The 24,749-nt window shown below is 41.9% G+C and overlaps 1 protein-coding gene across 4 annotated transcripts in view; it reads right to left on the reverse strand.

Moving 5' to 3' along the window:
- pde10a (phosphodiesterase 10A) overlaps positions 1 to 23,861 on the reverse strand; it is a gene marked incomplete at its 5' end in the record, with an annotated part of 50,420 nt that extends 26,559 nt beyond the window's left edge. For 2 of the 4 annotated variants that reach the window (XM_079168288.1, XM_079168289.1), the window contains one exon: positions 23,789 to 23,861. In XM_079168288.1, the coding sequence (XP_079024414.1) occupies positions 23,789 to 23,861 (73 nt within the window). Of the gene's footprint in view, positions 1 to 6,556; positions 6,646 to 23,788 lie in introns of those variants that run through there. The other 2 variants (XM_079168290.1, XM_079168287.1) reach the window with 2 other exon arrangements.
- Between the last annotated feature and the right edge of the window lie 888 nt (positions 23,862 to 24,749).

A 24,749-nucleotide genomic window follows, 5' to 3' on the forward strand; every position in this document is an offset into this window, starting at 1 on the left:
GTGGTAGGAGCAAACGCTTGGTGACTGGTTTGGCCAGAGTTCTTTTTTTTCTCCTTTTACTCCTCAGTAAAATGTCCTTCCCACTGGGACCAACGCTGCTGAAGACAATGGTGTCATCAAGATAGAATAACACAATGTATGACACGTCAAACATTAACACATCAAAATTGAACAAACTAAATATGTCCAAATCCTCATCATCCCATGATTACAACATATAGATGTCTGGAGGATGTGCAGAGACTGCGGCCTCCTCCAATGGTCACAAGATAAATCTCTGTGGTTGCAAGATTATTGATAGGGAACAAGGCTTTTCTTAAATCATTTTTGTGAAATATTGGGCCTTGAACTGTTATGAAATGAAACCATCCGTCACAAGCCAAAAGGGATGGGAACCACTGGTTTAGTCTTTCACAAAGTGTTGTATTTTAAACATTTATCATGTTTTTTTTATTTGATATACAGTCTTTATTTGCTGTCAGATACATGTAGTAGAGAAGTATATCTCTAAAATGTAGTGGAGTAGAAGTATAGCATAAAATTGAAATATTTATGCAAAGTAGACGTTTTTTTAAATTGTACTTAAATGCAGTGCTTAAGTACTTCCCACCTCGCTGCTTAAATGAGCTTGACTCTAAATGAAGGCGCTGGGAAGCTGCTTGTTCTGCAGCGTGTTTGTGAGCAGCTCAAGCCCAGTTAGCAGAGATTTTGGTGCCTGACTCAGACTTGGACTTCCTGTGCAAAAACTGAAGCCTGAGTTCATGTTCAGTGAGGTATTGTTGCATAACACTTATCTTGACTGCAGCACACCACACCCTGGGACTGGGAAGGGAAGGCCAAACCAGTCTGGGTCTCTGCGCTCTCACATCCAAGTTTCAGTATGAACACGCTCCTGTTTGACGGGGAATGCGTTTACAGAATGGGCACCTTCATTGTGTGTGGCACCAGGTCGTGGCATTAATATGGAATGTCCGGCATCGAGCATGGTCTGAAATGGGCTTTCAATAAATATTCTTTCATGCTTTATTAGTATACGTAGCAACTTTAACGTTTTGAGATGAACATCAGCTTAGAAACCTGATGCTGAGTCAGTTATGGTGAGATTTCATATGAGTCACAAAAAGACATACGTCAAACGGAAAGTCCCCGAGTATTTCGGACGCTTCGTTTCTATTAGAAGCTCAAGCAAAGGCCTCGTTTCTCTCTCTGTATCCACAAGTCTGTCCTTATTCTACAATTTACATTATGTTTGATTTAAGCCGCGACAACACTTCAGCCTTCAATCTGAGAGCTGGCGAACAGAGATGGGGGTTGCACTGGACGCCTTCAGCTGCTGCTCAACTACCTCATTCTCTCTTTCTTTTTTTTCTACTTTAAAATCTGAATTTCTGAATATAAGAGTCTGTGATGAGAGAAAACTCATCCACATATCACAAGGTATGCTTTGTAAATCCCATCAGGATTACACTGTAATTTAGGTTCATCACTTCATGAGTTTGTCTTTGAAGTTATGATGATGGATGATCAAACATTTTTTAGAGTGCAGATCTCCGCCAGGTGTGTCTGCAACGACCATCGCTGTATTGTGTGATTGAATGAACACAACTCACAATTGGCTCACTGCAGGTCTAGACACCAATAAGCTGTAAGGCCCAAGTCGTAAAACACACTCCATTCAAACTCAAAATGTATGCAGGCAATCGCCTCGAAATCTTTATATGAGACACGTCACACGGTCTTGCCAAAAACAAAATTAAACTAACCAACCTGTCTGCCTTAGCAGCGGCTGAGTTGCGGGAAGGCACAGCAGTGAATGTACTGGTAGTTCTGTTAGCTGCTAGCCAAACACACTGTACAAAACGATAAAAGTGAACCAGAGAGCAGCAGCTGATACTTCTGCAGCAGTGTGTCTACTGGCAGTTTTGTTGGCTGTTAGCCAAACACACTGCAAACTGTTATTCCCCCCCCCCCCCCCCCCCCCCCCCCCCTCTGAGTGCAGAGTAGCAGATAGGTGGTCGGCGATGCACTCGGCTGTGTTATCACTAGCGGCCTCTACCAAGTAAGAGTAGGGAGAGGGGAGTCAACAGGCAGTCTATGGCAGTATGATTCAGGCACTAAAATGTGTTTTTTGAGAGTCACCGCAACCACAAGAGGTCCTTGAGCATGCAGCCATAACTGGCCACCAAAAATACTATGCAGTTCACTGCAGTAGAATGCCAAATTGGGCCGTGGACAGACACAGAGGCGCACACTCGCTCATGGACACACGCACATATGCACGCACGCAACCGATAGCATGATCCTCTGGCGGAAACGACAAGTTCCATAAATAAAATGGTTCGTTTGAGGTCAGAACTGGCAGGTGAAGGTTGTTGCGTGCAGTATGTACATTGGGGGAAAGGGCTGTTTAACAAGGCTTCTCAGCTAACAGAAAATGTATATGGCAGTTGAAAGGAAAGTGGTTACTGTAGTTGAGAGTGAGGTGTAACTTAATTTGACCTGAGTTATTTGGGTTACCAGTATTTTATGTAGAAAAGGGACATAAATGGATTTTTCTTTTTTTTTGCTGAAATATTGCAAGATTTAGAGAAACGTGCAATGTAAAGTAGGAAATTCCTGGAGGTACTGTTTGCTTAATTTAAACAGTAAACTCACATATGCAGGTAAAGGAACATTTTAAGAGCTCCTAAAAACAACGGCCAGCTCCGCCCGATCGCCATCACTCATCTCTATTTCCCATGAAGCAGTTGGCCATCTGTGTGACAGTGCCTGAATAGAAGGGAACGTGTGTCTTCAGCGCTCCTGTCAAACGATGTCGGGCGGCAATGTCAACAGCGGAGGCCGACCCCGGCGGTGCGGCTGTTTAGTGAGCAAGATGTAACTCCTCTGCAACACATAGATGAAAAAGGCACATGAGAGAAAAAGGGAAAAGACCACTTCTCTCGAAGCGCACTCCGTCTGGCAGAGAGTCAAGGGCAAGCTGCCAAGGTACTACTTTTCACTTTCCTGACATGAGGCTGAGGCAGGAAAGGGGAGGGAGGGGAGGGGGAGTGCGTGCGTCAGCAGGTCCGCCTGGGACTCCCTTGCCAGGAGGTGGGAAGAGCATGTGGTTCTTATCTTATCTCTGGGAGGGCTGGAGCACAGCGTCCAACACGCACATTCAGTGAGCGGCAAAGAGGGGAAAAAAAGACTGAAGATGAAAACGCTTTGACTCCTCTCCCACTGCTCCACTAATTTATTCATTGAGCCTGTGCCGGTGAACCTGGGTATGTGTGTGTGTGCAAATGCAGGTGAACACACACACACACACACATTCCACGGCAGCCAAGGGGTGAGGCGACTGGTGCGGCTCAATCAATAGTCAGCCACTGAAAAGGTGTCAAATTAAGAAAACGTTGTTTCCCCCTGGACTTTTAACTGCAGTCCGATCACTTCCAGAGACACGCCCCCGCATGGTGAAAACCAACACCGCTGCACAAACATGCACACCTAACACTCAAGAGAGACAGAGAGGTGGACATTTCCATGGAAATGTAATTTGCATTATTTCCACTTCCATGGTCCAGGTCATTAGATGTAAAGGGTAAGGGCTATAAATGGCAAACTGAGATGTAGATAAGGCATGTCCCTTGATCCACAGCCTAATAGTGTGGTCACAGGCAAGCAGCAACACTCCAGCTGCAGTTATAGACACATAGCAGGTCAACCTTCACCTTCAACTCACGTTATTAACTCAAACGTTTCTTGTGCATTCCCTGAAAGACAGCCAGAGGCGGTAGATCACACAGCCTACGACGGCGAGCCTTCAAACTAAAGCTGCGGTTGCCGCCTCGGAGGTCACATCTCACCCAAACTGGTGGTTTGATGTAGCGCTGCCTCTGTGCCCCCCCCCCCCCCCCACACACACACCCAGAGCCACATCAGTGACCAGGGGTCATGTTCCCCGCTGAACATCTGGACTGATGCTGAACTCTGCAGCCGCTCTGCAGAAGGGGCCAATGGGGACCCGGTAATGAGAACCACAGATCTGTGCGTCTTCTCCAGCGCCCTGTTCTTTTATGAGCCTTGACACGAGGACAAGTTGTAAAGAAATCTACACGCATGTGGCCTTTTCCCATCCCCTCAGATAACAAACCACGGCAAGCTGACGAGGGGTCAACGGACGCCTTGAGGAGAATGTCATCTGTCTCACCGCTCAGATCGTGCACTGTGCCCTGGCACCGATCCGGTCCTGCATGGATCTTGATATATATATATAAAAAAAAAAGGGTTCAAACTGCAGAACAAGCTAATTGTCTTTGGCTTGAACTTCCTGACAGCTAAACACTGAAGAGAAATCACAAAGAGACTATTTGGCATGTGTTCAGCCTGGTCTGGAATTGTTTAGCCATTCAAATTTAAATCGCGCATTAATTTACATATTTAATCAAATCAATCACTATATGTATTTATATATTCTGTGCTGAGAGAGAAGTCCTCACTGTGGGAGAAGGCACGCGGTGAGGCAGGAAATGTCCAGCGTGAGCACTTCCTGTCGGACAATATAGCCTTCTTCACGGAGTTAAGCAATTCGTCGACAACCAATTGGGTTTGTAAATGCCTGAGAGATTACATTAGGACTGACCCAGACTGACCGCCGAATCTGACCACACAACTATCCACAAACAATGCACAAAAACACGCACACCTTTTCCCCGCAATGTGAGGCTACAAACAGCTATTTATAATCTCCCAGGACTAACTCGCTGCTTAGAATCACATGAGCATCCAGAAAGTGAATGAGCCAACACATACGTTGTCTTTAACCAGTCCCATTTCAGAAAGGATAAACATGACAGCAGTTGCCAGAAAATAAAACACAAAAAGCCTTTGTAAACAGTGCTATAAAAACACAAATATAAGTGTTCATGCCTTGGATAAATTATAATCAAATTATGCCCTGATCCTAAACCAATCACAGGGAAACGTGCAATGAGAAGGCAAACCGTGTGTCAAATCCTACATTTAATCTAGATTAATTGACAGCTGTACGATATAACATTACAGCATAAATGTGAGCTAGGACACTCGCATATAATGACAATTACAACAAAAGTGGAAGCCGGCAGTCAATGATTAACTTTTACTCTGGTCAATGTGTATTGTGAAACGACTTCTTTATAGTGTTAGAAAATAGGACAAGACAGTTAAGCACAAAATAAAAGAAAAATGTGTTAGTCCCACGGAAAGGACACATTTGCAATTTGAATATTTAGTCAGCTGCAGCTACAGTTGTTTAGTTAATTCAAAAAAGTGTGGAAGCATTGTGTAATCTCAAATTCTTGTCCTTCTTTGGTCAGTATGAAGGCGGGATACCTACAAACTGTACCTCAATAATACATTCCATGACTGCAGTTTACTGCTATGTGTGTATTTTGGCATCACTCGGTATCCCAGGACCCAAACTGCTAACTGGTTATTACAGCGTTGCCATAAAGGTCACTCGAGGTGCCACTTATACAAATGGAACCATGGACAGTGTTATTCATGTGGCACACAGACAGTGTAATTTACAATCACAGAAATAAATTACAATAACTCCCAAAGTATAAGTTCCTATACAGCAATATTACAAAGATACAAAACCAGATAAAATTGCAAAAATATGCAATAAGGCCTGTAAATTCACCACTGAGTGGGAATGTACATTATAAGTGAATATTTACTGAAAATTACAAATACATTCACTAAACTTTTTGCATACTATTTCTTATTGTGTTTCTCAATAAATTCTATTTTTTTAATAATTAAAACAATGCTAAATTGCGGAGTGTAGCAGCCTCTGACAATAAGAAAAAAAGCTTTAAAAAAAGAAAAGCAAATAAGCAAAACAGCTGACATAAAAGCCATACTGAATTTTATTAGGACACATTTATCCCAGCTATGGAACGAGAAACCTATATATTGAATGGTGTGCATACCATTAGTTTTATTATAGTAGTATTGCAACAAATAATACAAATATGTGTTAATATAGTTGTTAAAACAAAGTAATGTCTGCAAGAATATGAATCCTGAACCATAGCCTTGAACTCTTATTTCGACAGGAATATTTTTAAATGTAATTCTCGTTAGGGAGTGGGCTGAACAGCATTTACACAGTCTATCCTCACTCCGGCGCGAGCTGAAGACTTCGCTTCGCTTCTTGATGCCATGTCTTATTGCAGCACCGCTGACTGTCCCCTCCTTAGACCGGACCAGCTCATATCCGAGATGGGATTCATAAACCCGCTCTTTATTTTATGAAAAGGGGACTGAAGAGACACACGCTACATTTTCCGTATTGCAGTCCTGCCTGGTCCCCCTCGAATGAAGTCCCCACCCATCTACATCAGCTATCAAGCTGTCATTCATAAAGTTGGGTAGACGCATGGGCAAATAACGAACGCCTGCACGACCAACATGTTTTGGCACGGTTACTGACAAGCAAAGCTTTTTGTATTTCGCGTAAATTTCAGTTTGTTTTTTGTTTCACTCTTTCACAGTGTTTGTAAAAAAAAAAAAAAAGAAGACCTACTTGCACCCGGGAAACAGTCCGTTAACCTTCTGAAACAGCTTGTTGAAGACGGACCATCTTCCATGTCGGATTGTGAGCGCAGGAGGAGAGAGGAGCCACGGAGAAAAGTGCGCCTCTGCAGCTGCAACTTGGCGCGTCTCAGCAAAAACCAAAACTATTCCAGTACGCGTTAGTCTGATGGTGTCTTCAATGCTTCAGGCTGTGCACGGTTTTGGAAGGGCAAGAAGAGCAGTGTGCTGCCCCCCCTCCACCAGCGCTATGACCCAGCACCGCTGGCCGAGGTGTAGCTACAGTCGGCCCGCCTCCTCGGCGTGGTGGCTCCGCTGTGGATGTGCAGCAGCAGACTGGGGGAGCGGAGACGACGACGCATAGACACAGAGGGACGGGAGTACAAAAGACACACACACACACACACACACACACGCGCACACACACACGCACATGGGGAGAGAGGGAAAGACGGGTGCGCGCCACTGTCAAGTCATCTACAAATATCTAGCACGACTTCCGTTTTAGTTTTCAAAGTAAAAGCCAAAGCACTGCATGATGATTGTATGTAGGGTGTCCTGTCAGGAATACTGCAATGAACGTGAAGACATTTTGTCAAGAATTTAAGTAGGTCAGACAATAATTTTCAGGAATTTATTTTAAACGTGCAGTTTTAATGCCTATGGCTAAATTAGCCTTTAAAATACATTGATTTAAGATATTTGGCTTACTGCAAACATTCACAAATACTATGACAGAGCGCTTAAAAATGTGAGTCATTGCCTAAAAAACACCGATGTTCAAAGATTCATTCATTACGCTTTTTTTTCCTACACATCTAACGGTTATTTTGAAGGGTGAATCGTCGTCGTTTCCGGTGTTTTAGCATATTTGACGCGTCTGAGAAGCGCACCATTGACGCTGCTGAGCTGCTGTTCCCGTTTCTGAATGTGGCTGCGTAAAGGGGCCGAGCCATATAACCCCAGTGCTCTCCAGAGACGCGCTGCTGTTTCCTGATCCACAGCTCAGTGGTCAAGGAGGAGACGCCGAGCTCCACATTTACAGCACGACAGGACACATTTAATGGAGCGTCAACTTTTGCATACGAGGATTGAAAAAGGTCCAGCCCGGTGTTTAAGCATTTTGCTGTCGCTATTTACCAAGGCAGTGAATTCCTTCCAGGTGCCGACCCTGACCCCTGACCTCCTCTGCAGATAGAGAGAGTTAAAAATAGGGATCGATCTGCATGAGTTATATTATTGGGTACTTCCACGCCACATTTTATGAATGGCTTGTGTTCAATGAGCATTCAGAACAGTCCCTCTTATACAGCAGTCAAAAAGTGATTTTTCTGGAAGAAATATGTATTAGTACATTTAATAAACGTTTGAAAACACGTTCACTACGGTGCAGCATAAGGAAAGCATGTACACACAATGTGTGTGAGAGTGAGCGAGCATGCAGGGGCAGTCTAAAGTTTAGACTCTAAACGCTGATCACACCGAGGTCTAATTTGTGTCTATCTATCATTTCAGATTTCCCATAACGTTCTTTTGTCTCAAGATTTGTCTTTCTGCCTTTTTCTGGGTAACTGTTGATATTTTAGCTCCTGACTTCAAATATCTGCAGACACTTACATTTACTAAAGGAATACATTCAATTGATTTATTTCACTAGGCGTACATTTACATAAATTACAATTGTAAATATCGCCTTGAATTTGCACAATGAAATAAATCAATGTAGTCCATTCCTTTAGCAAAAGCAGTGCAGAAAGCTTGAATGCAAAAACTTCACATCTGTAGTGCAACTAAATATTTGGACTACAGTTATAATCCTATACTAATAATATCCAATCCCATAATAAAGATAATGATAAAAAATAACCTAATTAACATCAAATTGAGGTCAAGCAGATGATACATTCTGCACTGACTGAAGACAATCTGGAGAAAAAAAAACAATAGAAGCTATATACACAGATAAATAAGAATGCTGAACAATGGTTTGGATTATACAAAGTTAGGATTAGAAAATGGCAAGATTATGATAGAATTACCCCAGTGTAAATTTTCTTTTTTCTTTTTGTTATTTTCAGATTCAAGTCTGAGTCAGAGGATTTCCTGTACCACTTTAGCTGTCTCTGACGTCTTTAAGGCCACACTTAGTTCCTGTTAACTGTTGTTATTGCCTTGAAGCTAACCAAGCAATGCATCACCACCGATCTTTATATTTCCGCTATTAATATCCATGTAGAAAAGAGAAACATAATTCATTTACAGGACATCGGCAGAGCAAAACAATCCTGCTGCGGAACTGATTTTGTGCCGAGAATAGCAAAACTGCACATCATTTACAGCATACATGAAGATCTTAGATCAATATATCACTTTGTATCAACACGGGGTGTGATTCCTGTTTTAATCTGTAAAAAATAAGAAATCTGTATAGTTGACGTGAGGATCCCACATCAAGTTCCTAATGAAATGAGCTCCCTATCCCTGCAACCTTTGTAGATGTGTGCTTGTGTTATCAGTGCTCACACTGCACATCAACAGCTCTGAGTCGGTAACATGATACAGCATACAGTGTGCCAGACTCCCTCACGGCCGCAGCATATACTGATCATATCGGGGGAGAGAGAGAGAGAGAGCGAGAGAGCTGTGGCGGGTTGCGTCAGCATGCGTGCTATCAATCACTGGCATTCCTACGCTTTCAAGCAGCTGGTCCATTCAGAGGTATAACATAATGGATTCTCTCCAATTTCTGCCTGATGAGAAAAGCCCTTAAAATGAGGGATGCATCTTACGGTGACACGTCAGTTTATTTTACCTGTACGATGCTGCCCTTTGATTATTTGACGTGTAATAGTAATGCAATAAAGCATGCATCTGTTCGTTTGAAATACTAATCTAATAATATTTTCTAATGCCCAGGAATTCGGGAGGTTGAGCTGAAGGGAAAGCCAAATAAATTCAGCCATTCAGGTGAAATAGAACCATTAACATGCAGCATATTGTCCGCCTTTTATTTGAGGATAGATACTTTAGGTTGCTATCTGAAAATTCACAGACATATTCATGACTTTTATTCTATTAACATTAATAGTATTTTGTCTCTGGATTATGAAACTAATGACGCAGGAGATTGTTAGATTGTTACAAATGTCAAATGTAACACACACAAAAAATAGAGAAGCTCCGAGTTGAAGAAGCTCAGAGAGCTCTGTTAGCTCCCTCGGGGCTCACCTCTGTGCGTCCTCCCTGCACTTCAAGTAGCTTATGCACGGGAATTTAGATCTAAGAAAATTGCTTCAAAACATTCCCAGCACTGGAAGTTTATGGGCTTATGTGGGACGGTTATGACTGAAGAACTTATAGGGAAATGCGGTAGATCACAAGGGATGCCACAACTCTGTTTGTGACCCACCAGTGAACCCTTCTGATCCACGGCTCGAGGAAGAGGCAGAGCAACCGCTGTAAAGTTTGAAAGATTATTACATAACAGGAAGTGAACTGACCAGCGTGACCGGTCAAACCAAAATTACAATTCAACTGTGTTTATTTAGCCCAATTGGGATGAAATATAAATATAAATTGCACTAAAGTAATGGTTTTATCTACACAGACAGCTGTATTTTTGCCCTTGCAAATAGTGGCATAAAATGGTATGAATTCTGTTTTAAGACACATAAGTCTCACGTTGAAAAATGCAACAGAATGACCCCAGCAAATTTTGAGCTGTCCTTTGTTTCTTGTACTGTTTCAAGTACAAGTGCACATGCATATAAAAGCAGTGTATTCCTCAAATTTGAGAAGCTGGAACCATTTCAGGTCTAATTTACTGTTGGGTAATTTCATCTACAACAGTCATCACATTTTATAAGCTCATCACACAGTTATACAATATTTCCCTCTGACATGTACTTGAGCAGAAGTCGATTACCATAAATTTGTATTTATGTACTTGATTAAATGTACTTTGTAACAGTCCACTACTGGTCCTTGTTGATTGTGCTTCATTAAGGATAATGTAAAAAATCATATATTTACAGAAGAGCATCGATCATAGGCAGACGTACTGGTCAACAAATGGATTTTACGGCTAAATGTACATCACAGTATCTTTTTATTTGTTTGGAAATAAATGAACTAAGCAACCACAGACCCAAGAAAACCTCAAAATGTCCGCCGGGGCTCTCTCCGGCTTGATCTGTATCAATTTGAAAAGGCAGTGCGCACTCTTTTCTCCGACAACATTATCCTGCCACCAAATCCCATATTTTTCTGTGAATCATACGAGTTAAAGAGAAATTTATGGAAATAAAAAAGGCGATGATGAAAGAAGGTGAAATCTCATGTGCCTTAATGCGTGTGTCACATGCAGAAGGTTCCTATGGCGGTTGGTGAAAACGCAGCTTTACTGTCGTCCGCTGGGGGATCAACAGCTGACTGAAGAGAGAAGTGGTCGGCAGCCATGCTTAAACTGTTCCCCCCTCTCGGCTGTTTTTAGCAAACATCCTCCTGATGACTATACGGCCTCAGTCTCCCTACATAAGAGCTGCACATCTTCAGACGTGTGTGCGCTTGTTCACACACAGCCTTACCCCCCTACCCCCACATTACAGACCTCATCCACTTAAGCACATTTCTGATTCAAAGCACTGTACACGCTTTTTGCACTCTGCACACACACACACACACACACACGCCCCAGATGTAAGTGAAACATTTACAGATCACATGCAAGCACACACAAACATGAACACACACACAGGAGCATAGTTACATCCATGTAGGCATGAACACACACACACACACACACACACACACATCACATGCGGCAGGCACACACCACAGAGACTTCCAGTCCCCTCCCCCCAACTGAATAGTCTGTTCTGACAATCCACAGGACAGCCGGAGCATTGACGTCAGAGGCAGGCCCATGAAAATACAGGGTCCCTGGGGGGCTGAGGGAGTTATGCACATCTTCACAGCTTGGCTCGCAACTAGTTCAACAACAAATGAGCATATTACTGTCTCTGTTTACTCTTATTTGTTGAAAAATGAAAATCATAAAAAAAAAAAAAGGAGTTCCACATTTACACAAAGCCTGGCATGCACACATTTGCATGCGACTGCAATGCGGCTCATCTGAAATGTGACGTCAATGGACGTCATTGCACTGTGATCCATTAGGACAAATGTGAGATAGGTGCATAATTTAGGTTAATGGAAACACAAATCAGCGCACATCATTGCCTGCCCTCTGTCGTCTTAATAATTGCCATTTTGAATAACTGCTGTCAGATTGTCGTATATTAGACGTTCCCAGAGGAAAGGTTTGTTGCTCCCTCAAACGTCCTCACAGTCCCAGGAGAGAAGATGACATCTTGTTTACCGCTCAATGTTCTGAACCGCTTTCTGTTTTTTTTTCTTCTTCTAAGACATCATTAGGACATCAGAGCCATTAATCTCATTATTCTCTTTCGCTCTCCTCCTCGCACCTTTTCCGACATTGACTCCGTCACATTATATAACATAGTTTATGTTTTTTTGTCTGTAACTACATACAGTATGTGTGGTCTTCGACATGTTCTTGTAAAAAAATAAATAAAATGCTAATTTAATCTTGGTCTGCATAGATAGAAAGCCGTATAGATTATTTAAGGCAATGCTAGTGATACAGAAGAGCGTCATTACATTAAAAGGTGCATGTATCTTTAGGTGTGTGTTTAATATGGGATGGATATAAATGTAATATTGTTACATTTTGAATAAAGTCATAAATACAAGTGCACAAATTAGTATGTTGCAAAACACACTGAGGTCATCCATTGAACATACTTAGTTGCAGGTTTTATACTGTAAATGTGGATCTTTTATTTCATTTTTATTCCAAAGTAAATACATTTTGCACATGAGATAATCCACACATTCTGATTAATGAAATACAATTGGCCCTATAATGGTTGCAGCAACTAACCAATTGAATTATATAAAAAATGATCCGCATGGTCATCACATCGCTGACATAAAATACATCATATCAAACAATAATAACCAACAAACATAAACACCAGACATAGCTCATGCTGAATTGTGTATGTGTGTGAAATATGGTAAACAGAAAAAGTGCATCTCGTCTTACTTCACTTGTCAAATCTACCTAGTGCTCACTATTTTTATACTGCCAGTGCTCTTAAGTAATTCTGTCATTAGCTTGTAGCAGCTTGTCGCTGCTGTTTGCAACAAAATGGCAACCAAGACCAAAAGGAAGAATACGAGAAGGCATGAATGCAATAGAGGAGAAGCTTTTCTCTGCATTACACAAGCTTATTCTTCACTCAGCCGGCCTGGGTGCATTATATGAATTGATGTGGTGTCACCACAATGCAACAAAGTCTTGGCTTTCAAATACATTCGCCCACTTCAGTTGAAATTGGTGACAATGCCTGGTCAATGGGATCTAGTGGCTCCACTGTGAATGTACAAGAGGAGAGATGAAGGTAAGTAGAGCAACTAAAGGTTGGTCTGAGTTGACATTACCTGTGTTTCTTATGGCCTTTTAAAGTGGTACAATTGTTGGGTTGAACCAGATTGATTTTAGGTTAAACCAGATGATACTTGGAATGTTGCGCTTGCCCAACAAAATCGTTGATGGTTTCCTCATTGTTGCAATTTAGTCAAATCTGGATCCAAGCTCTCAATGAGATCCAAATGTACACGTTAAACACTCAGGCATTCATACGTGACGCTCAACCTCTTTACAGTGCTGCAGAAATTGGCCAAAATAACCCATTCTGTAGTGGCTGCTTTGAGTTTGGTATAGGTGGCAGGAGTCCATCTGAGCTTGGTACATGGGCATCTTCTCAGTGAACATGTAGGCCTGGGCACACAGTTTGTGGCCTGTTACTTGTACTGACTCAGCTGTATCTTGGAGGACTTCCTTCCACATGGTGACGGGAAATTAGGAGTCCAGTGCAATAGAACCGTTAAAAACAGGATGATTTTTTTGTCAGCATTGTCTCATCAGTGAAAGCACTGTGTAGATTATACAGCAGGGATTACATTCTGTGTCCCCAAGTGACCAAGGGCAAGTGTCCACTAAAAAAAAACCTTTGCTCTTCAGTTGCCTGCAAGTCCCTCCAGAAGAGGTGTAGCACTGGCTCGTCAACAGGAAACAGGCTGATCTGGTAAAAGTTGCCTTTTATGGACTGACAGTAAGAGCATGTTCAGGGAACCCGAGGAGGATGACGGGCCTAACTTTCATTTGGAGTGGAGCTGATTCAAATGACTGATCATAATTAAAAACACAGTCGTGTTCCCTCCATTATGATGTGTTTTGTGGTATAGGATTATGCTGTCTGCTCCGTTTCCTCTGCAGATATCTTAGATGCCTGTGTTGCTCTAACAGCACAGCCTACTTGGAAGCCTGAAGACTGGCTTTGAGAGTCACCAGAATGACAGAACTGGATACCCTCCATCTCTACCTGCCAATGGTGCTCCAGAGTTTAAGCACAAGGAATGATGAAACTGCGTGACTGGTCAGGGGGCAGCATGCAGACTGATTAGACTGAAATCCAACCCAATTTGGTGCAGGCCATGTAGAGTAAATACCAGAGTCTAATTCAGGCTAGACACTTCATTAGACTCCCTTCTAGAGAAAGATTGTCAAACCAATCTTTCTGAAAGGCTGTACTATATTTGAGATATTCTGTTTGAAGTCAAGTGTGACAATTATCTGGTCAATTCTTCGTCAAACGCCAAAAACTGATAATAATTCGGTCAAGATCAAGCAAAAAAAAACAGCAGCAATACCTCATATGCAAAATTACCACATGCCTACATCCCACTTAACTCAGTTTAAAAGGACTACAATGCTGCATCAAGTATTTAAGCACAAGTCCGGTAGAGTCTCGACACTCAATATAATCTCTAGTAAATGAATCTGGTCAATGATGGTGAATCATCACCGCTCTAACAACTGCTCTAGCAACTCTTACCGGTTTGGTCTACCGGCGGAGCTTCAGGGCTCTTCAAGCATGTCCTCGACAGCAGGCCTTTAAATGAAGGTCAAAGGTCGATGCAAACTGTAGCACCCCTGGAGGCTGATGCAAATATGATCACTGCAGCCTGAACAAGGTCACTTTAGTCCATAAAAAAAACAAAGAACATCCAAACATTAGCAATGTATAGGTTCGTAAGCGAACACTCGATGTGCAGCAAAACATACCCTGACCACAAAATGAAGTGTTTGTAGCATCAGAGCACTCCCACAGCATCAGACACACTGTTGGCAGACATCGTGGACCACTGTGCTTCAACTGTGGCTAAATGGTATCATGCTAAATGGCTTGTACAGTATTAAAGTACAAATCTTTAGACCTAAACTTGCTATGACCTTTTAATTGACAGCTAAGGCGTTTCTTATTATTATTAGGGAGAGACTGATTCAAAATGTAAAATGTGTTTTTCAGTTTTCCTTCCCAAATTCCCTTTGAGTAGATTATATGCCTTTAAATTATCTAATTTTCTGTTGTTTGTTTTTATTTGTAAATTTGCCAACATAATTACTGTAAATGAGACCAAGAGGGATAGATTTGATGTGTTTGTTTTCCCTGGCCATATGAAAAAAGGCAGTCCCAAACAAAATATAAATTATCTTTCTCCAGTAGTCTGTTTATTTAAAGCTTGTTAACTACATGATTGCGTTTAACAAAAATACGCTTGGCAACTACACTGTGCAGTTGGTGGACAAAATGTAACGACGGGATCCATGATGAACATATTTCATTGCACAGTTTAACAGTTTTAATGCAGCAGTTGACTGAAAAAGTGGATGCCGTCGTCTGCTCGCGTGCCACATGCTGACAAATCTAATGTGACCATATAACACCTCTAAAGCGCTCAGTGGCTCACCGTGATTTAGAGCTCGCGCTGCACAATTAAATTCAAAAGGAAAGAGGATTAGAAATCACAGACATGTTGATAAGGTTTCTATCAATGCATGAGAGAAAACGAAGAAAGCACGTTCAGAGAGTGCACAACGGACAGGTGGTGCAGATTTGTAATGTAGAGCTTGTGTGGAGCGCTGCAGTAGAGGGAACTGCAGAAAGCACATGAATCAAAAAAGAAAAAAGAAAAAACGTTTAAATGGGTGTAAAAAAAAAAAAACGTGATAAAAGAAATGTGCAGGGAGGGAGGGAGGATGGTGGTGCGTGTATCTGCGTCAGAGCTGCAGCCAATGAAGTCAGAGATGGGGCAGGCTCGAGCAGGAGATGCTGTTAGTGCCACTCACAGCACCCACCTGGGCCTCATGTCCTCTACGTCACAGAGCTGGCACAAATTATGCCTGCCTGAGTGTTTGTCTCTCACACACACACACACACACACACACACACACACACACACACACACACTCGGTTAGATGTAATTCATGTGCATTAAACACATACGGTATACCGCACTATTCTCGGACGGTTAAATTAGCGGACCAGCAGTGGTGTATTTTATTCCCTTCAAAACAAATACAGCGCTGACATTGAAGGATGCTTTTTACATTTTTCTCATAATGCGACAGTGTAACATACATTATTCTAACATCAAGCTAATGTGTATGTAAAGTAAATGCCACATATGGCAAGATAGGTGATGCAACTGAGACCAGAGTAACCAAATGGCTTTCTTACATCAGTATCAAAGGATGCAATGCTAATCAAGCAACCAGTCCAGAATTAAATTATACGTTCTATTTATGCTATATTGTTATAGCATGAAATAGTGTTTCTCAGGATTGGCTCTGCAGTGTGCTTAAACATTTACTGATTCATTTGGAAAAATCCTAAAAAAAAGGTGCAGTTTTGAGAAAATAAACAACCTTATTTCTTTCACAAATTCAGAAATAGATTCAAAATGTGTTTCTCTCTGATACACACAACATTTACACACACAAACTCGCATGCATCTCTCACATGCATATCCTGGTCATTTAGATTAGCGGGCAGTGTTTTCTGTTGGCACCACTTTTGACCTAGATTAACACATCTGTAATTCTAGCGAATGATTATGATAATGAGCATGTGGTCATAGGTCTGTGCCGGGGAAAGAAGAAAAAAAACAACAGCAAAACAAACAGTGCTCGTTCACTTTGCTGACGTCACTCAGCCGTGTGAAACGCTTCACTGTGCAATCTTGTAAAACATGCAAAACAGGGGGTCAAATGTGTCTCCTCGGATGTGCACATGAGAGCGGGCACGTGCGATGACGTGTTGAGCTCACTCATGTATATAAAACACACAGACAGCTGCAAATGTTGTCCTATAATAAAATGAGAAAGTAAACATTGAAATGCTATTGTTTCAGCTTATGATCCATATTCTTCATTCAAATGTTGCTTTCCACCGCAGGTCTGCTGACTGGCGTGAGGATTTCTATCAACATAACAGCTAAAACATTATTCAGATTTAGGTGTTTTTTTGTGTGCCTCTGACACTGTTGGAACAGTGAGAGCAGCAGCTGCAGCTCTGCTGGCAGGAGTTACATCCTATAGGTGATGACACAAGCAGGAGACACGAGCCATGACCTCATCAGCTCCCCATCAAACCAGTTGTGGGGTGGAGCTAAAGACACCTCTTCAAGTACTCGTGTACATTTTTGAGGTCCTTCACTGGGGTTTTACCATTTTATGCTACATTACACTTCTGCTCTGTTTGGTGGGAAATATTGTATTTTCACTCCACTACATTTATTTGAAAACTTTAGTTACTAGTTACTTTGCAGATTTAGATTGTTCAAATTAAATATAATATTAATATCTTGTTTAGCTCCCCAGCAGTATTAAAGTTGAAACTACCCCACCTTTACCAGCTGCAATATTAGTTACACATCTGTATATTATATATAATGAGCCATTCTGCATGATGAGTACTAATAATTATGCATTTGATCTAATAAGATTTGAAATGCTAGATTTTTACTTATAAAATATATATATATTTAAAATGAAGGAAGCTTTTCATACTGTGGTATTACTACTTTTACTTAAGTAAAGGATCTGAATACTTCTAACCACTGCATCACACCGGGTCTCTGCTCCCTCCCACACACACACACACACACACACACACACACACACACACACACACACACACACACGAGTTCCTGGCTTTACAAAAGGCAAACACCCTCCCTTGGTGCTATACGATGCTGATACGTGTGTTGATCTCTGAGCTGAGAAGCCAAACAATGTCCTGGTCAAGTGTAAGCCTTTTAACCGCCAAACACACAGATCGGATCATTACTTACAGCTGAGTGATGTCACACAGCCTGTCAGTGTGTGTGACGCTGTACGGTGTGTATACAGTGAGGAGCTGCTGACTGACTTTGATTCTGCTTTTTGTACAAGCATTACACATTAACACACACCAAGAGGAAATCATCTTTAAACACAACAACACAGCTCACGACATTTACAAATGAAATGAAAATATATAAATATGTACTTTACATTTTATAATTTTGTACTCACCCTGTTTAATTTACCCACAACCTGCCTGATGAGCCTTTATGTCATCAGGACAAATAATAAGTAGTATCACCCTAACTGCATTGTTATACAAAATGTGAAAACATTGTGATGATCATGTAATAATGATCAAATGCTTAAATTGTATTTTTTTGGTTCAGTTTTATTCAATGTTAACAGCAGCTAGGTGGGAAGAAAAGCACAGTGACCGACGCAAGTAAGAAAGTCAATTTGATTATTGTTCATTTGAATGAGTTGACAAACTAATTTTATGCCTTCGAAGAGAAATGCTTCCAAAAGAGAGAAAGAAAGAGAGGTCGGTATTAAACGAAAAATAATCTGGGGAGTGGCAGGAGGGACGAGCCCTCGCTGGCTGCCTGCAGCCCTCATCAGGAGCCAAACAGAGTCAGTGTGATCATAGGTGGGAAATATGGGTGCTGACGTACAGGCCTGTCAATCTCTCTGCACAGCGGAGATCAGAACAGGCCAAGACGGCCAAGCAACCAGACGTCAGGTCTGCCTTTTTACTGATAACACATGGATACAATCCATTCATGAACTAAACTGCACACACACACACACACACTCTAGCCTTATCTAGCCCTTACTCGATTTGAAACTACAGCATTGTTTTTCTGATTTATTGTATTTTAGAATGCAAACTTGTAATAAAAAAGACTTAACCTAGTTCAACACTGCTGTCGAAATTAAACTGTAATTGAAAACCAATAACCTCAGTGTATTGTACAACAATTACTGATAAACAATAAGATGGATTTAGTGTTTTCTGCTAGTTGACTTAAGAACTGTGCCAGTGAAACCTCTTTTGACATGAAAGGATCATATGAATCTATTTTGTGGAACCTGTTAGCAGTGATTACCAAGTCTGTAAAAAATAATAACAATTTGAAAGAAAATAAATGTGTTAATCCATAGTTACTGGTTGTGCGCTCCGTGCTGAATATCTCCGACGCCACTCCCTCCATTTCACCTCAATGCTTTAGCTCCACCTAGTGTCCAACTGTCTGAGGACACTGATGTAGACATTTACCAACTGCGAGGGTAAAGGTCAACATTTAGTATAAATGTAAAACTGTTACAAATTGGATGAAATCAAAGACGTTTTGATTCTATCCTTATGATAATCTTTGTGTGCACTATTGTGACCTGCAATACACATTACGACCACCAAGTGGTATTCTTGCACAAGTTGAGTTTGTTCCCAACCGTCTGCAGCCACGGCCCTCATAGACTGCAGCTGTGAGCGGCTGCTCAATTCAGAGAAGAACATGGACAGGAATATTCACGAAGACGTGTGAGCGTTTGAATGTATGCGAGTTTGCGTGTGGGTTTTGTACACTAAGTGCTCTGTGGCGTCACGATGGTGGCGAACGGCCCTGCTGCACTTTCAACATCGTGGGCACAAAGCCAAGCTAAAGAGACGCACATGGTACACCGCTGGAAAGCTTGGACAGTGTATGACGCCGAGCTGTTGCTCAGTTTAATCTATGAGGACAAAACCAATCCACAGGATCTGGAACTATTCTCTCAACACTCGAATTCAAAGAGAAAGAGAAATTCTAACTGGCCACAACCGCACTGACCTTCTGTCTCATAGGAACAGGGCCTTTTTTGTTCCTGTAAGCGGAGGCCATTTTGTAATGTTGTTCTTGATCTACTGTCAGTAATGTGGGAGCACCATCATTGTTACAATGGAGAAGATGTATGGCAACTATTTGCTCCAATGGGTCCGTTACAGGAAAACAAAGATGACACAGATAAATTGTTATCTGTCTACCCATAAACTCTTTTTTTTTAAATTCCCCACATTTTATTGACCTAGATCAAAAAAGCGATGTACAAAGTTTCAAGATTTTGAGGCAATACTTAAGCTGTTTCATGGAGTTTGTTTTGTTGAAACTTGTACAATGCACAATAAATTGATAAATTATTGTTATAACATACAATGTTTCACGTTATAACGAGATAAGTTGGTCTTGGCAGAGGTGGACTCTTTGTGATATGTACCTTTTGCAGTGAACCGTTATCACCAAAGGCCCAAAACACAGATGCCTTTATGAGTATGAGACATTCTTATTTCTGTACAGCCCCACACTTTTTTTAATCCATCTCATTGTACGTATACTCATCACAATATCATCCACTGTGTTCAACAACTGCCGAATCACGCCGCGTCTCAACCCAAACAGAACTTAATCAAATCGTGTAAATAAACCATTTTCCTCACTTTATCTATTGTCTGCATTTAATTAGTCAAGCAGTTTAGGTAAGAACAAATACATAAATGATCTCTTATTTTATTATTTGTAGGATGGCTTTAAAAAATAAATAAATACTGAATCTCTTTTATTCTTAATATTATTGGTGTATTGCTGTGCATAGAGGCAGAGCGTCCAGTCCATATTGTATGTACAATCATTGTGAACGAATGCTCGTTACAGCTCAATTATCTCACATTACCATTCACCAGGAACAACGAAAAAATACAGATTTCAATGAGCAATGTTTTCAGACATCAAGGTTCATGCCGAGCTTTGCACTGGTATCTTACTATAAAGGAAGATAGCTGGTCATTTGCACAGCTGAAGGCCTGCTGACCAGCTGTGGTGGTGGTTGGTGGCCAGGGGCCTGGAGGGGGCACCCAGGAGTGGCCCTGTAATGGACAGGTCCAGGCTGCACACCGAGAGGCAAGACAAAAAAGCATTGTGGTGGTCCTGATATGAATCTCAATGCCCCTGTTTCTACGCCTCCCCTCCTGGCCTCACCGGGGATATCTGAGCGAACAAAAACGATCTCCATGAGAAAATATGAGCGTGCAGCCCTCAGAGGCCGTGAATGGAGCAGCGACAGAAGCAGCACAAATGACCGGTGTTAGTTTTCAGGTTCAGTTCATGATGCACAAATATACCACAGCTTTATTATATTTGTCTGCTTTTTGTACCAGCAGCCATTTAGTTTGGACAAAACTGTTCAACACGTTTTAGTTCATTTTAAGATGTTTTGTTTAAAGCAGTGATTATGCACGACTGCCTGTTTTTTTTTTTTTATTAAGAACTTCTCCATTCTTCATAAATGACTCCTTAGTGTGTATGAAAAGCCAAGTGTTCTGTTCCACATTTGCTATGACAGTGTTCTGTGTACAATGTAGTGCTGCCAACCTGCATCAAAGCATGCAGAATCTTGAGCAGGAGGGGTTCAGTGGGTGTGTACCCCCTAAGTAGTCACAGATGCCAGGCGCAGTCGGGGAAGGAAGCGCACGGCTCTCCTTCCATGTTAGCCAAGGGAAACTCTCATTTGGGCATGGACCCAAAAAGATACAGAGCCAAAGACTGTGATGCAAACAGGTCACGTCTTCAGTGCAAACAAACAAGTCTGTAGGCCCGAGGAAGCCATAATATTGACTGTAATTCTTGCACTGCAGCTTTGAGTTTATATTGAAGTCTTAAAAGGGTCAATTTACTCAACTTACCAAAAACAAGTCTATCCAACCATGCAGATGAATGTGCTTTAATTTGTCCAGGTTTTGAGATTTCTGCCTCCGCGCTAATACAATGGAGGTAAACGAAATTCTGTTTGTGGTGCTCACAGCGATGAAAAAAAAACTGCAATATCTCTTTCTAGAATAAATGTTTCTAAAGAGAATCCACAGACCTCACTGCTACAGTTTGTATTGAACCTACTTTCTACCAAAGAACTGGTTCTTATGAAAACTGGACACTTGGCACCGTTTCTGGAAATACATGCTGCTGATAACATTTCTAGCATTGGCATTACTACAGGCACATTGCTTTGTAAAGAGGGTGAACAGATCCTTTTAAGTGTCAAACTTTATGATGTTACATGACACAAAACAAGAGTAAATTCCAGAGGTTTCAGAGGTAATAAGACTGATCTAGTCAAAAAGTAAAAGACAAGCTGAGATGAAAGGATGTATACATGCTTAATTACATATTTCCCAAATCTGAACATGACAAACGTAGCTTTAAACTTCAATAATGTGATGCAAAGGAAACACCAAACACGCCCAACACACGCACAAGCCGTTTCCATTGCTACAGCACTATTCATGCTGGCAGGCACGACTCTCTGCTTGAAGGTGATGCTGTTCTTGGCCTTGAACTTACAACTCATGTCATGTGTTTGCCAGCATAATAGCAGCCACACACACTGCCCATCGAAGCATTTCAAAAGCTGTCTCTTGTAAATGAGGAATGCTTGAATTTGAAAGTAAATGATGTGCTGAACCAATGTTTTCAACTACACAGGGCACAGATCACAGGCACTATAAGTAAAGCATAACCTAAGAACAGGACGGGATTTTGTTTATTCTGGCCTTTCTTTACCACCTGATTGATATTTTACACTCAGGCAATGTGATCATCCCAATGACTAGATTAAGACTTTCACAAACAGGGGTTAAATTTCAGAGTGGCCTGACATGTAACAACACAGTTTGTTACAGTAAGTGTGTGTAGAGACCTTGTTGTGTGCCTGTTGGTAAATGCAGAGAGCGGTAAGTAAGTAAGCAGCAGTGGAAAATAACCCTCTTCTCAATGCAGGATCGACATCAATCAATGAGAGTTTATCAGTGGCGGAGCCAGAGGGATAGTGCATGCCCCCTCTGGTTAACCCCCGACCAGTTGTGACTTGTTACCATGGATTACTGAACAGGCCTACCGATGCCCGATGCGATTGTGTGAAGTGCTATTTTTCATTTCTTGGTGAAAGGTCAGTCATACGATTACAAAGAGACACACAATGACCAAAATGAGACACAAACAGTTTTGCATCACTTTCAGTCTGGGTGTCTTTTACATTTTTACTATTTATTGATATTAGAATATTGAAAGTAGTTAATCTGGCATTTATTTATCACACTGACTAAACAATGTTACTATTGATCATGTGCAGTTTATTATTGCCAATCATGGCTCTTCTTTTAGTTAAAGAAAGTTGTTGTTTTATTTTGTTTAATTTACCAATGGAATTGTACACGGAGTGCCTGGTCTGTGCTGCTGGTTATTATTTGCATCCACAACTGTTTATTTCTATTTTCTCTGTGCACATAAAAGGGTGCGCTAGCGTGCCGGGCCTCTGGGTGCACACACCAGGGACACCATGATGGTAGATCTGGCTGTGATTATCCCTCAGAACTCACACACTGCAACACCATAAATCAACCCCACGTTTACAACGGAACTGGAAATAGTGATATAGGTGAGCCATCCATACAATGCTGTTTCTGAATCAACAGGTCCTTCTTTGCCTGAGTGATAGTGGCAACAACTCTGATGCCACAGTTGCCTACACTTTCTGCTGTAGCTGAAGATGAAAGTCTGTTCTGCAACCAAACCTGATGAAACACAATGTGACTCCACTGAGGACTGATGAGAGATTACAGAAAGTAATCTGCAGCAACACACAAGATTGTTTTCTAGGGATAAAATACTTATTTTAGTGGAGAGGCATTGCATCATGTCTCTGTACAGCCAGGTTTAAAATATGAAGTTAACAGCTGTAGTGGCTGTGCATCATGAGGGTTTAACCAAGTGCTGCATGGTGCCTCTGACTTTGCAGTAAACCTGTAGTTCCTACTAAGAAATGCTCTGTAGTTTCATCAAACAGTCCCTGAAGATATCACATGCCTGCACTCTTGCAACAGCTCAACGTTCACTCATCTCTGACCATGACTCCTACCTTGGTCGCTGCATCCAGCTGGCGGAGATTCCTCACAGTCCTGGTCGTCAGGACTTTTCCGTTTCTTCGACATTTGCTGCTCGAGTGATGGATCTATCCACCGCTGAATCGATAGCTGCTGATAATGTGAGACACCTTCAACCGGCAGGATATACAACACAAACAACAGTCTGGGGGAGGCGAAAAGAGAAACGCGAATAAATCTCAGTCCCATTCATTCAGATCCCTTCTCTGGATGTCCTCTTTGCAGCGTGCTGTGTGCGCAAAGTTACCATGTGGTGGCCAGCCAAGCACCTGGAGACGCAGCGAGGCATGGAGCCGGGTCAGCTCCTGAATCCCGCCGCTGTCGGACAAGATGCGACTCCGGGGACAGCCCGGGGCTTGTTTCTCTTGACAAATGAGAACTATTTGCAGATAAAGGTTATTTGTCGATCATGTGCGTCGCGGATTATGCTCGAACCCCGCTCAGATGGAAGTTACGCACTGGAGGCAACTTGTTGATCCGCGTCTTAAGGTGGTGGTTTCCGTCATTTCCTTTTCTTGTCCTTTTGAATATCAATTTAAATGTTCAACGTTGTGTGAGGTGTTTAGCTTGAATGGTGCTGGGCGACGTCAGACTGCAAGTCTAATCAGGCATAGATGACGCACAGCCGGCACAACGGGAACTCTTGGGTATCTTGCAGAGTATAGGCCAATGTAAACGGAGATTATCTGGAAGTGGTCTGCCCGCTGAAGCACGCCAAAGCGCGTGTCCCTTTGGCAGCATTTGAGTTGCGCACTAAGTTGCTGGTAGAAAAGGCTCTCCGGGCAACATCTGTGACGGAGGAGAGGATTCCTCCCCTGTGAAAAAATTGGAGACACTGTACAACAGAAGTGGTGGTGTGGGGGGGAGCGCGCAGTACAGCAGCCTACCTTTCTTTTTTACAACACCATCAGTCCAGCGGAGAGAAGAAAACACTCT

The sequence above is a fragment of the Pholis gunnellus genome (assembly GCF_910591455.1).
Source record: "Pholis gunnellus genome assembly, chromosome: 11".
NCBI classification, from domain to species: domain Eukaryota; kingdom Metazoa; phylum Chordata; class Actinopteri; order Perciformes; family Pholidae; genus Pholis; species Pholis gunnellus.